The sequence below is a fragment of the Mustela nigripes genome, chromosome 7 (assembly GCF_022355385.1).
Source record: "Mustela nigripes isolate SB6536 chromosome 7, MUSNIG.SB6536, whole genome shotgun sequence".
Taxonomy (NCBI): domain Eukaryota; kingdom Metazoa; phylum Chordata; class Mammalia; order Carnivora; family Mustelidae; genus Mustela; species Mustela nigripes.
Window position 1 is genome coordinate 138,899,156 of NC_081563.1, and position 15,406 is coordinate 138,914,561.

Sequence of the window (15,406 nt, forward strand, 5' to 3'; positions counted from 1 at the left end):
GCCCCCACGCGCATACGCACCCTGCTCACCGCGTGGCCCTGCCCCCGCAGCCATGGTCCTGCTGTTCGTCGTGTGGATGAAGCGCAGGGAGAAGGAACGCCACACCAAGCAGCTGCTCATCGACCCCGAGGACGACGTCCGCGACAACATCCTCAAGTACGACGAGGAAGGGGGCGGTGAGGAGGACCAGGTGAGGCCCCTGCACCCGCTTCCGCCGCGCTGCCCCTGGGCGACCTCTCTCCCGCCCGCCGCGGAACTCAGCCCCAGCAGGGGCTGTTGGGTGACACGGCAGCCACGCACGGCGCACCGGGAGGGTGAATCCAGGGGGCTGCCTGGCTGGACGCCAGGTCCACGCTGGCCGTCAGGGGATTCGGGGCAGCGCCTGACCCCGCTAAGGCTCCGTGCCCCCTGAAGACAGAGGGGCGGGCGCTCCCAGGAACACGCACACCGTGGGAGCTGGGGCATGCCGGGGGGCATCAGACTGGCAAGGGCGGCAGGGCACAGACCCCACACGAGCCTCACAGCCGGGCTGACGGGGACGAATCAGGGTAGGGCGGACCAGGTGACGGGCCAGGATGCCGGGCACGCTGGGCGCCCGACCACAACAGGACACCCCTGCTCCCCTCCTGCCCGGCCGCCCCCCAGGACTATGACCTCAGCCAACTGCAGCAGCCAGAGGCCATGGAACACGTGCTGAGCAAGGCGCCCGGCGTGCGGCGTGTGGATGAGCGGCCTGTGGGCGCCGAGCCCCAGTACCCCATCAGGCCTGTGGTGCCCCACCCCGGGGACATCGGGGACTTCATCAATGAGGTGGGTGCTCCCGTGCAGGGGCGGGGGCGGGGGAGCTGTGCAGGGCCCCCCTGCAGAGAATGAGGTCCCGTGGCCGCACCGCGCTGGGGCGGCCGGGCAGTGACGAGGAGGCCCCTCCAGGCCCAGGCTGGGGACCGAGGCGGTGCGGCCACGCCCCGAGACCCGGGTCCCTACCGGGTCTCTAACGCACACCCCCACTGCGTGCAAAGCTAACTTGAAGGGGACTGACGCGAGCAGGTAGAGCCCCAGGTCCGGCGGAGACCAGGGAGACTCGGCGACGCTGGCCCCCGGGCCGCAGGTCAAAGCTCCAGGAGGGCGCAGGAGCTGAACGACTGACGCAGCGCTTCCCCCGGGCTGCACCGAAGTCGAAGCCCGGACGCACGCCTACTCGGTCGCGAGTCCAAGGCCGGTTTTCAATACGGCTTCGAGAAAAGCGAGCCATGCCCACCCCAGGCGGCGAGGGCGCCCCTTCCCAGGGCGGGGTTGGGCGGCGACGTGCGTCCTGCTGCCAGGGACCGCCGTGCGCACCCCGGCCACCGCTCGCACCCTCGAGGACCGCCCAGAGTGGGCAGGAACGCACGCCCCCCAGGCGCAGGGGCAGGATGCGCGCACTGCGCCACGGTCGCGGGGACCCTCCTGGGGCAGAGCAGGCAGGGGCACAGAGGGCAGGAGGGGGGCCAGGCCGCACGGGGGGCGGGGGCGAGAGGGGCCTCCAGCAACACCTGCCGCGCCCCCCAGTTTTGTTCATGTGGATAGTGAATGCTGGAGATTTCTGGCTTCTGCCCACCTCAGACTCCCGTGCTGTGCCGCAGCGACAGGGACTCTGCCCCCTTCGGAGGGGCTGCACCTAGCCCCTCCTCCTCAGCCCGCCCTCCTCATGGTACTGGCCTGGCAGTGCCAGCATCTGTGTTAGCTGCTTTCAACAGGCGGCCCTTTCCATAAACCCCAGCCCTCCTCGGCTCTCGAGAGGCCCCTCCATTAAACACGGGAGCACTTACTGACCACCTTCTGTATGCAAGGCTCAATACGATACCTTCCTGGCCTGCTTCCCCAACTCCGCTCCTGGGCACCCCTCCAAGCTGCATTCCGTCAGGCCCTGGGCCGAGAAGGCACGTTCTCCACCCTAACGCTGTGTCTCTGTGACCCCAGGGACTCCGAGCCGCGGACAATGACCCCACAGCACCCCCCTACGACTCCCTGCTGGTCTTCGACTATGAAGGGAGCGGCTCTACGGCGGGCTCCGTCAGCTCCCTGAACTCGTCCAGCTCCGGGGACCAAGACTACGACTACCTGAACCAGTGGGGGCCCAGGTTCAAGAAGCTGGCGGACATGTACGGGGGCGGCGAGGACGACTGACCCCGCGGAGCGGCCCGCGGGGGGCGCCGGGCTTCCCGACTCCCCGCGGACGTGTCCTTTAGTGGTGTGTTAGGGGGTCCCTCCCCGCCCCAGCCCCCCCAACAGTGAGCTGTCTGGCATGAACACGTCTCGCCCCGCGGCACGCCGCCCACCACAGTAGCTGACCGGCACCGAAGGACAGCGAGAGGCACTGTCTTAACTTGAATTTCTTAGAACAGAAGCACTGTTTTTAAAAAAAAAAAAAAAAAAAAGAAAGTGCCTTTTGGTACATGTATCAGATTCCCTCAAACTCAGGAGTGACGAAAAGCGAGCAGACAGACCACGTGCGTCCCCCCGACCCAGTCCGGAGCGCCCCCAGCCTCAGCCAGTCCCAGCTCTGAAGACACCAATTAAGGAATCGGGGAAAACGTGCTTTTTTTTTTTTTTAATTAAGAAAAAAAGTGGGTGATTTGCTTAACTAAATTTACAAAGAAAACGGGGTCCAAATCCCAGTAGGCCTTCTGAGTCCGCGAGCTTACTGTACACAGTCAGGGTCTCCTGGCCTGAGGCCCCAAGGCTGGAGGGAGGCCAGAGGCCCGGCTGCAGGAGGCTCCCCGGGGGCAAGCCCAGTCGGCCTATCAAGAGCAGCACAGTGCGCACGTGGCTTTCACCAAGTTCTTGGCTGTCCCCCGACTCCTGACGTGCAGGTAGCTGGGGTGGGAGGGGCGGTGCCCAGGGGCTTTCCCGATGCTCACCATCTCTGCCCTTGGCTGTCCCCTGGGCCCCCCGGTCAACCATTAGGCCTCCCCTGGAGACAAATGTCACCCCAGATGCCACACTGGTCCTGTTGGCTTTGGTCCATCAGAGTACAGTGTCCCAAGAAGCCACAGCCCAAACCAGCCAGCATCCTCAAACACCCTGATGTGAGCCCCCCAACTCCTCAAGGTCAGACTCCTGGAGGCCCCCATCAAAGGCCCAGTGGCTCTGAGGGCTCCGCGGATGGCAGGGGAGCTGGGAACACACACCGCCATCTCCGGCCACTGGCAGCCGCTCTCCTGGGCCCTCCCCCTGGACCGATGCCTCTGATGCTCGTGAACAGACGTGGACAGCCAAGATCTGCTCCAGGTGGCCAAACCGCCTGTCGCTGCTGTGCCGTCTGTCCCTCAGATGCGTCCAGACCGCACCCACCTGAAACAACTGTCTCTCCTCTTCTCGAGACCCAGGTCAGCACCGAGCACCTGCTCGGACCCTCAGAAAGGAGCTGCCCTTTGCACGGGGGTCTGACGCGCAGGACGGTGAACAGCCCTCACTGTGTCCTAGGGACCCGCCGGGGAGACCGTGCTGTATGGGACCGCTCTGGCCTGTTCACAGGCTCCCCAAGAAGGGGGAGGAGGGGTGTTCTGGCCCTGGGCAGGACTTGGCATTGGAGTGCCCTTGGGGAAGCGGCTTGGAGCCCCATCCCAGAGCCCTGCGTCAGGAAAAGCCCCAAAAGCCTGGCGAGGTGGGAAGGGCTGGGCTCAGCTGGCTCTTCGTGCTCTCGGTCTGGGGGTATTTCATGTAATCCTAACCCTAAGGCCTGTCCCCGTAGCTAGGGTCACCCTGTTTTCCAAACAGCTTTGGCCCGAGAGGCATACATGAGGGTGGGTGTGTGTGTGTAGTAGGCGTGGCTGTGTCCCCACTGGGTGTCAGGGCTCCTCCCCAGACCGAACTCCTCACTGACTCTACGGTTCTTCCAGAGCTGAGCGGGGCCTGTGGCCTGAGGACGGGCCTGTAGCAGGCTCTGACCCTGACCCCACCCCGACTGCCAGGCCGGAGGGACAGAAGAGGTCACCACGTCACACACAGGATGCCCCTCCTGGTAGACAGCCACCTGCGCGTCAGGGGGTGGCTGGCCCACCGAGGGGAAGGGGCTGGGACCCCTGTCCAAAGTCGTGCTGTGCTGGTGGCTCAGGGCCAGGCAAGGAGAGCCGTCCCCGCATCTGGGGCCAGGCCATTCCAGGGACTGCTGGTAGGGTCAGGGCTGGTGGGGCGTGAGCTGGAGTCTTCTGTTTCGTGTTTGGAAACTCCACCTTCCTATTGAACTTCCAAGTGCGACCATGGTCTGGGAGCAGAGGCAGCTGTGGACTCTGAATTTTCGAAGCCCCCCGGGTCCCCAGGGCACTGAGGGGACAGAGGTGCCAGACCCAGCCTAGGACCTGGCTTGCCGCACACCCATCCTGCAGAACCCCATGCAAGTGCCCGTCTCCCCTGCCGCCCTCTGGCTCCTCACCCCGCACCCCTGCCCCACACCACCGCCAGGACCCTGGTGCATTTTGCTTAAACCATGCAGGCTGAGGCTGGGGGGGCACTGATGGGGGACTTCTCGTGCCTGTCCCTGCTTCCAGACAGCTAGACAGCTGTCTCTCTCCTTTGCCCCAGCAGTCGCTGGGGGCCAGAGAGAGATGGGGCTCCCACGCCCTCCCACACCCACTCGGAACCCCATTCGGAGGTGAAGTTAGCGTTAGCTAGATGCACAGGCGGTGTCAAACGCCTCTCTCACATAGCTTGTAGACACGCGTCCCCGTGAGCGGGGACCTCGCTGGCAAAGTGCTGGGGCACAGCTTCGTTTCTGTAGGGAGTTTCGTTCTGTGAACAGGAGAAACCCCACGCCGCGGGCCGGGGCAGCATGGATGCGGCCTCGTGGTCCCCAGCCGAGGACCCCCGTGTCGGTCTGGGCCTCACACCCGCTCCCTGCCTTTCCCGTGCCTCAGCACATCCAAGGGCTGGGCCCCCCCGCCACCGAACAGTCAGGGTAACGGCCACACGTCAGGTCCCCGACATGCCTTGGTTTCCCTGGGGTGAGCACCGGCCCACACACCTGGTCCTTTGAGAGGGCAGCTCTGCTCTCCAAGGGGGGAGGTTAGGGGAGCAGAGTCTCAACTGTGGGCGAAGCTACCAAGAGCACCAAAAAACCCCAAACACGGCCTCCGGGGCACAGAGCATCCTGCACTGTCACTCGCACAGTGTGGGCGGCACAAAAGACAGGTCCTGCTCGGGCGACACGTCCCCCGGGGGCCACCTCTGTGTACCCTTGGAGCGCGTCCCCCGGGGGCCACCTCTGTGTATCCTTGGAGCGCGTTTCTTTTCCTTTCCTCTCCTTTTTCCATTCTGATTTTTTTTTTTTTTTGCATGTTTCTTTTTGAAAATGGACAAACTGTGTAACAGCCCCCGCATGACTGTGGTTGTTTTGGGGAAAGGTCCTGGAGTATGATGCGTTCAGGCTGCAACTCTGCATTGTGCGGTTAGGCAAACGTCCCGACTTTTTTTGTAACCGTCAACAGCACAACTATTTTGTATTGTCGTTTGTATCATTTTGTACCAAAAAAAAAAAAAAAAAAGGAAAAAAAGGGAAGCGCGTCGATGTTTCCTCCGTGTGTTTTTCGTGCCAGGCGGTCTTGGTTCCGAAGTGAGTAGCAGCTTTGCCGAGTTGTCGTGTGCCGGCGCGGAGCTGGGCCCTGGCGCACTGCTCCCCGGGAGTCAATAAAGTCCCCTTTTAAAGAGTCAGCCTTGCCCTGGCTTATGTGTCTCCGTGCACCCACAAAGCCCCTGGGGCTCACGGATGGCAGGTGGGTGCCCGGGGGGCGTGATGTCGAGAGTGAGGCCTGTCGGTCCGCCCGGCCTCTCTGGAGCCCCTGCTTTGTCCCAGATGCCATTCTGGGCTCTGGGAGCACAGCCATGAGCCCTAGCAGGGCAGCCTCTGGCTTGTGGGAGGGCAGGGAACCGAGCGACGAAGGCTGGCGTGCCGTGGGTGTAAACGGTTCAAAGTCCTTAGAAGTCCGTGGCTGCCGTCCGGCCCAGCTGCGACGTGGCACGGTCAGGCCCAAGCGAGCCTCAAGTCAGGTGCTCCCTGCACCCCCGGGCCTGGCGAAGCCGGGTCTTCCAACTGCCTCTCCCCGCGGACTACGACCCCAGCCTTCTATTAGGAGCACATTTGCATCCACAATAACGCGTAACAAAAAGTCACTCACACGGTTAATTACGGGTGCAGTTGATAATTACAGGCACAATTAGTCACTTGCTAATTTTGTGAGTGCCGAGCAGCTAATTACATGCATAATTAGGCAACTGCTTCAGGGCTGAGACAGGCAGTGGGGGGCAGGAGGGCACGAACTCCTGTGGTCAGACCCCCAGAGGAGGCCTGCAGAAGGACACCCTCCTACCCCCAGATCCTGGTCATCCCACAGGCACAGCGTAACCACAATGGCCAGCTGGGCCCTCGGGGAGGCCAGGAGGCGCCTTCCCTGGAGACCCTGAGGCCTTCTCGAGGGTCACTTCATCGGACGGAGGCTGCTGTCCCTATCCCTGCCCCAGGAGGGGCATTCAGACCCATTAGGGCACAGGGGCACAGGGGCACAGCCCCCCCGCAGCCTTGACTCCACCCTGAGGTGAAAGCCCAACCTCAGGGCCCTGGAGGCTGGGTCCTGCTGACTAGGGCACCCTGGGACTGGCCCAGGGGACACAGGGAGCTGCCCAGATGCACATGAGACCCCAGGACACCTCACGAAGCCACAGCCACATGGTCCGTTCAGCCATCAATCCAAAGCCCACCCTCACGGCAAGAGGTCAAGGCCAGCCTTGCCAGGGAGAGGACAGCAGCCCCAAGAAGGCCCCCTTGATCAGATTAGGAAGAGCCGGGGTTTGAGGACAGACAGGAGGACAGGAGCAGAAGGAAGATGAAGCAGTGTGCGGCCGTCCCAGCCCCGCCCCGGGCGTGGGGAGATCTCCGCTTGCCTCTGGCTGTCTTGCCGGCCATGCCTGTGGACACCCCCGCAGGGACCCACGGGACCTCAGCCAGACAGTCTAGAGCTCCAGACGAGGCCAGTGAGCCCAGTTTGGGCCCAATCAGGGCATGGCTAGGAGTGGACACTGATGGAGGGTGTTCGAAGGAGAAGGGTGAGCACATGAGACGCAGGACCCAGCAAGAAACTTCCACGTTTCGGATCACGGTGCCACAAGCCACGGCCCCTCTTCCAGCGACCGTACTGTGGACGGATGGGCAGGGGCACCCTCACCTCATCCCAGAAGGGCCACGTGGAGAGAAGCAGACTCCTACTCAGAACGTGATTCGAGCAGATAGACACAGACTGCACACTGCCTCGTGGGCCCCTCCTCCCCTCCCGTCTCACCCCAGACCCTGAGGAAAGGGCCCCCTTCTCTCCCCACACCCGACGCTGCTCAGGCTGCATGTCCCTGGGGGCCGCCCTGCACCGGAGAGCACAAGGCCAGGCTGGGGCAGGGGCGAGGGTGGGAGAGGCCGGTCCCTGGGAACAGTACCTTAGCAGAGACACTGCAGGGGCCGGGGCGGCAGGAGGGGACCCGCTGATTGCAAATCTGCCCCACGAGGGATGCCTTGATGCGGCATCCCATGGCCAGATGCTCGGGACGCACTGTGACCCCAAGTGCCCGGAGGACGACAGCGGCTGACTTTCTGAGACCTCCTGGTCTTTCTCCCATTCAGAGCATGCTGAGCCCTGAGCCCCGAGCCCATGGCCTGCAGTGCCCCCACGACAGCCCCAAGGGCATGAAGGGGAGCCTGCTCTCACCTGCCGCTGAGCCTCGGTCAGCTGCCTTCTCAGGACCCTCCCCGTGAGCGAGTGGGGTGCCGCCTGGCGGACCTGAGTCCGGCCCCACAGCATCCAGCATCCAGGGCCCCTCTCTGCCCGCAGCCCAGTGGCACCTCAGACCCAAGGCTGGTGCTTGGGCACAGGCAACAGTCACTCGAGCCCTCCAGTCTGTGGCGCCCAGGGGCCTCACGGGAGAGGGAAGGGTCCTCGGTCACTGGGTCCACAGGCAGGGGGGCAGGGGGACAGGGGGAGCCAGCCCCCTCCACAAGTGGGACCCAGGCCAGAGGCTCCCACAGAGGACCCATCCCACAGTGTCCATGCCCTGCACCTGCTGCGCTGGCCAGTGGACTCTCAGGGCCTGGGTGGCAGTGACCGTGTCCTGACTCAGGCCCTCAGGGGTCTTTCCAGAAGGGGCAGCCCTTTGGGGACTGAGACCACGTAAGCATTAAGTCATCAGGACAGCATTAGACCCCACCAAAAATTGGTCCTCAGGCTTGACGGGGAGCTCAGGGCCCCAGACACCCACCATAGGGCAGAGGGAGTGGTCTGTGACCACATGGCTGGGGCTCCTGAAGAGGACTAGGTCACAAGCTTCTCCCTCCAACATCACGCTCCATCGCACGCCCCCAAACACCCACCAGTGCACGCCTCCGCGGCCCCAGGCGCTCACCTGGAGGTGTGCGGTCGCCGCGCTGCGCTGTCCACGGTCCATGGTGACCCCAGCTGTCCAGCGGGCTTCAGGAAACGCCCGCAGGCAGTTCTGTTTAGGATGAATGGTCTCCCTGAAAACTTACCTCAGAGACCACAGTGAGCACAGGGAAGGGGGGTCTGGCCCCGCTGAGCTCCAGCCGCGGGGACGCTGCGGAGCCGGGCAGCGGGCTCCCGGGGGCTGCACCTGCACAGCCTCCCAGAAGGCCCGTGTGGTCCTGAATCTTCAAACTTCCCGGTGGGAAAAGCTTTCCTGTTTCTCCGGAACCTTCCCAGGCTTTCCTCATGGTCCGTTTGCTGCTTGAGACCAACTTCGTGATTTAATGTCCACGTGCTGTAGCTCTAGCCTTCCCGTGGTCTGTCTCCCCATCTCGGCAGGGCAGCGACCTCCCTGGCTGTCTCTGTGGTGCTCCGAGCACCTGTCAGCGTGTGCCTGGGAGGAGCCCCAGTCCCAGTCGAGAAGCCCCACGAGCCAGGCCCCTGACCTCCCTCGGGGCAGCAGCAGGAGTGTGGCCAGAGCCTGGCTAGTTAAGACCCAGGCTGTAGTCCAGCTCTGCCCCCTCGAAGCTCGTGACCTTGACCAAGTCCCCTAAAGGTTTCCGGGCCAACACCAGCCGGCTGTGAGCAGGTGGGAAGACAAAGTGAGATGAGGCAGAGGCCGAGTGCCCTTGGGGACGGTCCAGGGAGAGGGTGGGCGCTGGGGGACCTAGCTGCCCGGCCACCATCCAGGCCATGAGCTGCTGTTCCCAAGTGAGCTGTGCATGGGTGTGAAGTGTGTGTGCACAGAGCGCACACCCTCCACCCTCCAAGCCGGCAGCCAGTGGACAGGTCGCTCCTGGGGCCGTGGGCGGCAGCGCGAAGGGGCCGGTCTCCTTTGCGGAGACCACCGGGAAGGAGGCATCATCCCTGCCCTCCAGATGCAGAAGCCGAGGCTGATGGGGGCGTCTGTCCCGGCGTTTTCAGGAAACCCACATCAGCGGGCTTGGAGAGCAACGGCATTCGTCAGCTCCGTGGAGTGAAGACTGGCATCGACTTCGAGCCCAGCTGGCTCCACAGCCCCGCAAGCCATCCATCCCTGTTCATATGGCCACCAAGGCACCCACAGTGGCCGCCAGACCTGTGTCCCACAGAGAGTGAGGGGCCTGGTGTCCCCCGCCGGCCACCAGCCCACTCCTGCACCAGCCACAGAGCCGCTCACATGGCCACCAGTCCAGGTGGACCCCTTCACAGGTCCACCCGGAGGGGCAGGGCAGACCCCCAAGGAAGGGTTCTGGCAGGGGCTGGCCCATCGGAAGGCGTGAGCTCCCTTCTCCTGGGGCCGGAGTGGGACTGTGCCTGCCACCACCTGGCCTTCTCCTCTGGGATGGCTGTCATGGAAACTAAGAGGCCGGTGGTCGGGAACAGCCCCGGAAGCAGGGGCAGAAGCGCTGGCAGAGGGCACAGGTCAGTGGAGCCTGCTGGGAAGGCCCGGTGGGACAGTCACAGGCCGGTAGGGATCCTTCTTAGTACGGTCCCCTCTGCCGTCCTGGCAGCCTGTGCTGTGACCAGCCACACAAAGTCCTGTCCCTCGGTGGCCCGAGAGTCCGTGTGGCTGAGGTCACTGCAAGGGAGGGGCTCTGTCAGGCAGGAAGCCGAGGACAGGAGTGCCAGCGGGGACGAGGCGTTCTGGACAGGCCTGAGGAGTCATGGTCCGATCGCATGGCTTGTCTTAAGCCCTGAGCGGACTGTAGCCCTGGGGTCCCGTGACTGTACCGAAGGGCCACACACTGGGTCGCTTACGACATCAGATTTATTTTCTAACGGATCTGGAGGCCAGAAGTCCGAGGCTGGTATCTCCAGGCCGAAACCCCGCTGTGGGCAGGGCCAGGCTCCCTCCGCAGGCTGTGGGGAGGGTCCTTCTCGCCTCTTCCAGCTCCTGCTGGCCCGGGGTCCCGGACTCGTGGCCACATCGCTCTACTTCCGCCCCATCCTCACGTGGCTTCTCCGTCTGACCCCCGCGTACAAGGACACATCGCTGGACTGGCCACCCAGGTAAGCCAGGATAGTCTCGTCTTACCTTGCTGACCTCTACAGAGACCCTTTATCCAAATAAGCTCATGCTGACAGGCTCCGAGGGTTGGCACCTGGACCTTTGGGGGCTGTTTCCAGCCAACCCCAACGGTCAACACTGAAAAGCCAAGAAATTAAATCCCTCGCCACCTCTCCAGCACCATCAAAAAGTCTGAGTTTAGGGCTCCCTCGGGAAACTGCAGGCCTCTGGGCCAGCGATCAGGGCTGTGAGGTGCCTGGAGCTGCAAAGCGGGACCCATCGGGGGGAGGGACAGTGATCCTGCAGGAAGCCGATGGGTCTCTGTGCCCCGGGAGCCACGTGTCCCCACAGACGCAGACACGGCAGGCCCAAGCTTGCCTGGAAGCGAGCAGGGTGCCGAGCCTTAGGCTATGTGAGCCGCTGGTAGCAGCAAGAGGTAACCCTGGTAACCCTGGAGCCCAGCAGCCCCAAGGGAGGGACAGGTCCCTGGGGCCTGAGGACTGGCCAGACAACCTTCTCTCAGCCGAGGCAGCTGCAGCCTCTCCACACAGGAAGACCGTGGCTCCCGCTTCCCTGCCCCAGGGCGGGGGAGCCTGTGCGGGATTCTGGGGTCCTTCCTTCACACCTTCGGCCTGGAGGTTGGTTGGAGGTGTCCGAAGAGCTCCGTGGACATGGCTGCGCACTCACGCGCCCTGACAACGGGCCGGTTGCTGTCCACAGTGTCCCTGGTGTAGAGACCCACCCCCACCCCCACTCCCACTCCCACCGCTGCCTGCCCAGGCCAGGCCCACAGGCCGCCCCACTGCACACCAGCTCAGGGGACTGGCTGGCTCCGGGCTCCAAACCCAAGGTGCCTGCCCGGTTCCCCCCTTCCGGAGGTGCGGACCACCCCACACTCGCAGCAGGGGGCTGGATCAGGGTTGGCAAGGGTGAGACGGGCTGGGGGAGCGTGAGGCATCCACCGCCAGGGACGTGAGGAAGGCGCCTGAACCCTGCCGTCACCCCTGGTGCCCCCACTGCACACAGCCCCCCGCCCCTACCCACCCCTGACCCCTGAGGCCTGAAGACCCTGCACCAGCCCACCAGACCACCAGAGCAGGGACCTGCACCTGGGCCCCTGGGCTGTGCAAAGCCCACAGTGAATCAGCCTCTCGGATCACCCCAGAAGGGGCTTGGCCCCGGGAGCAGCAGTCAGGGCTCTCCAGTTCCCCTAGAAGCCACTGTGGGGTTTGTGGGGTGTGGGTAATGCTGCTACTGTCCCATGTCAGACCTGAGGTAACAGAGGGCAGGAGGTCATCTCGGTCCACAGGAGGACAGGTGCTTTCCGTTTTATTCTCAGTCGCTCATTTTTGCATCTTGGCGGTATTTCTGATTTTCGGCAACGGCACACGATTACCGCGTCCCACGTGCTGAGTCCTAGCGCTCATGCACACCTGTGAAACTATCTGGGGTCACCCCGTGTCTCCTCAGCCCCCTCGGCAGGCCCCCAGGCCCCAGACGACCCCTGCTGGCTTCGAGGTTTCAGGGACACTGCGCTTCCAAACCCCCCACCCCCACCCCGGCCCAACCCAGTCAGGGCGTGGCTTCTCGCACTCACACAGGGACTCAGCGGGTGCCCCTGGCTGTATGCGGTTGCAGACCCAGGTAGCCGCTTGCCCTCGGGCAGCTATAGGGCTTCTCCAGCTCCTCACCATCCCAAATAAAGCTGCTGCGAACATGGCCGTACACATCTTGGCGGGGACGAATCTTCCACTTCTTGGGGACAAGCGTCCAGTCCAGAAGTGTGTGGATGGGTAAGGAAGTGGACAGGCTGGTGCATGCCACACTTTTCCAGAAACAGGCCCAGGCTGCGCGGCCTCCAGCCCAGGGCTCCGGGTGCGCCCCAACTAGCGGAGCGTGCTGGCGTCTTACTGTGGCTCCTGAGTTCCAAAGAAGCACGCGAAACTGGCTCCCACCGTCGTTTTCCGACGCGCCCAGAGGAGACCGCCCGCGCCTTCCGAGTGCACCGGCCGTGGGCTCGCCCGCCCGCCCCTCCCCCCAGGACACTTCTCCCAGCGAGCCCTGTCTGGCCTCCTCCGGGGACAGTGCCTTGGCCACCCCCGCCAGCCCCTGGGAAGGCGCCCTGCATGTGCAAGTGCTCGTTGACACCCGCTGAATACATACGTTCTAAAGACAGGTGCGTGTCCGTTCTCCTCAAAAATACAGACTTTCTGGCAGCCAGGACAAAGCCTGAGGAAGAGGCAGCTTGTTCTTGGAAAACAGGTATGATTTGTCTCTTAAGCAGAAGGACTAAGTTGCTGGGGCTGGTCTTCCCTGGGCATGCGTGGCCCGGCTGTGGCCCAGAACAGCCCAGAGGAAGGCAGGGGCTGGCAGCCCGTGGCTGGAAAGTCCCCTGCGGACTGTGGTCTAACTGCCCGGCCTCCCCCGGGACAGCGCACCCTGCACGCAGGATCCAGAGGCCCCAGATGGGTCCCAACGCTGCTCGGACACACCAGAGACCAGGACAGGTGCCTTGCCACCCGGCTGTCTGCGCCAGGCAGGGTCAGGCTAGAGGCAAGCCGGGCCCTGATGCGGGGATGGGTGAAGAGGCTAGGTAGACCTTTTTCTTTATCTATTTATTTATTTTAAGACAAAACTTATATTTGAAGACCACAGTCTGATAAAAGGAAAAACTAGTTAACCCTCAACTAGTTAACTAGCGACCACAGGCGATCTCAAGGCGACCACGAGTCGCCACCAACCCCAAGACACGCACACGCCTCCTCTCGTGTGGCCCCAGATGCCATGGGACCAGGCGACCTGCCCGGGGGCAGCCCAGGTCCGGCCCGAGGGTTCCAAAGCTCGAGTCATTTCCCCAGGTTTCACGGCGACCTTCTCCATATGCTGCCACGCAGGCCTTACCTGTCAGGCCGTTTACACTCACACACCTGCGTGACCGCCACCCAGACGGAGACAGAACACTCCCGTCAGCTCCAAGGGTCCCGGGGGCCCTCCCACCTGCCCCCGGGGGCAGCCACACGGACGCCCACCGCCCCTGGGAATCGTCCTGTCTTGAGCGTCTTGCCGCTGGACCCGGGGGGCGGGCTCTTTGTCTGGGGCTTTTATCCGGGTTCTTCAGAGACCCACCCACTTTACGGAGTGGGCCCACAGGGTCACTGCTTTACACCCCCCGGTCATATTCCACTGACAAGCACTCTACGGTGCGTCTGCAGCACCACCGGACGGACAGGTGGGCTGTTCCCACCGCGGGCCGTCGGTGACAAGCGCCACCTCCAACGTTCCCGTCCGGCCGCTGGTGGACAAAGGCGATCACCTGTCTCGAGGAGCTGCGGCAGCGGGAAATGCGGGGTCACAGGGTAGACACGCACTTCCCTTTCTTCAAAGCGCAGCAGTTCCCCGAAGTGGCCAGCCCGCCCGGAACGGCCAGCGGCGTGGGAGCGCCCGCTCATCTCCGTCCCTCGAGGTCCCCGTGGCGGGCGGGCGGCGGGCTCGCCCCACGGCTTTCGCCCCCATGTCTCTGCTGACCCGTCATGACGGGCAGCCTTGGCACCTGCTCACTGGCCACCTGCAGGCCTTCCGCACGTTTCTGCTGAGGGGATTCTTGCTCTACTGCGCCTGTGGGTTCCGTTGGGTTCACCTCCCGGCCTGGGGCTTCCCTGCCACGCTCTCCGGGCGTCTCCAGTGGAGCGCAGACTTCGAGTGCACTTGGCCATTCTGTTCTTTCTGGGTTGTGCCTGCCCGGGCCAAGGTCGTGAACGTCTTCTCTAAAGCTTTCTGCTGAGCTCAGGACTCTCGGCTCGCGCTCTCGGGCCTCTGATCCATCTCCCGCTAATCCGTGCGTGTGAACACGGGGGCAACACTCACTGTCCTCCCACAGGTCACCCAGCCACACCAGCAGCTGTCCTGCCTTCGCACTGTGTCTCTCTGACGCCCAGTGGCCGGTAACACCAGGATGCACCGGCGGACTGGGGTCCGCCTTCACTGGTCATGCCCGCCCTCACACCGATGCCACACCGACTGGAGGACACGGCTTCACAGGACGTCTCGCCATCCGGGGGTGTGAACACTCCACGTGTGCTCTGTCCTAAGAGGCCTGGGATCGGACCGCCAAGGTCAGCGGAAGCCCTGCTGGATGCGAGCGGGGCGGCCGGGGCCAGTCTGCACACACAACGCGAGCTCCACGCAGACCTTCTCGCTTCTCCAGTAGCCGCCGAAGGGTCTCCCGTGTCGCTGCTGACGTAGCCCGAGGCACCCCAGTGCTCCCGGTCCCATCGTGCATGACCCTTTTCACTTTCCGGCCGCCGGCTGCCGGAATCACAGCTCTTTCTGGCTACCGACTCCGCTCCCTGAAATTTCACAAGATTCAGACCCGTTTCGGGAACATGCGTGTGGCTTCTTCCGGACTTCCCAGGCACAATGGCGTCATCTGTGATTTCTTTCTTTGCCTTTTTGCTTCCCAAACTTCATGAAACTCTGTGACTTATTTCTTGCTCCTGCCCGGCTGCGAACAGTGCCCTGGGGAACGGCGTGGGGAGAGCGGGTGTCCTGGCCCGCAGCCCCCGTGGGGAGAGCGGGTGTCCTGGCCCGCAGCCCCCAGCCCTCGACCTCGCAGCCCACCCAAGCTCCCACAGCTGACGTGACTGCACAGCACGTAACCGTCCCCCGAGGGAAACAAGGACAAACCCGTGCGTCTGCCACGCAGGGCCTCCTGCCGATGTCAGAGGCTGCGCCTTGGCTACGACTGTCCTCGGCAGAGCAACGGGACCCGGGAGGACGTGCGAGAAGCTGACACTGAGTCGGTCACACCTGCAGGAACCCAAGTCCGACTGTCCTCTACCCATTGACCTGATTTTTTTCAGGCCGAGAACCTCGCAAAGACAGTCGTCCGGTTAGCAAGTGCAGGTGCAGGTGGGATCTGATC

The 15,406-nt window shown here is 63.6% G+C and overlaps 2 protein-coding genes across 2 annotated transcripts in view; both read left to right on the forward strand.

The window, feature by feature from the left end:
* CDH4 (cadherin 4) overlaps positions 1-5,685 on the forward strand; it is a 499,901-nt gene extending 494,216 nt beyond the window's left edge. Inside the window, exons 14-16 of the mRNA XM_059407342.1 lie at positions 51-190; positions 646-810; positions 1,960-5,685. Coding sequence (XP_059263325.1) covers positions 51-190; positions 646-810; positions 1,960-2,166 — 512 coding nt within the window. The 3' untranslated portion in view covers positions 2,167-5,685. The remainder of the gene's footprint in view (positions 1-50; positions 191-645; positions 811-1,959) is intronic.
* OSBPL2 (oxysterol binding protein like 2) overlaps positions 1-15,406 on the forward strand; it is a 322,355-nt gene that overhangs the window by 88,414 nt on the left and 218,535 nt on the right. The gene's annotated exons all lie outside the window — the stretch shown is intronic.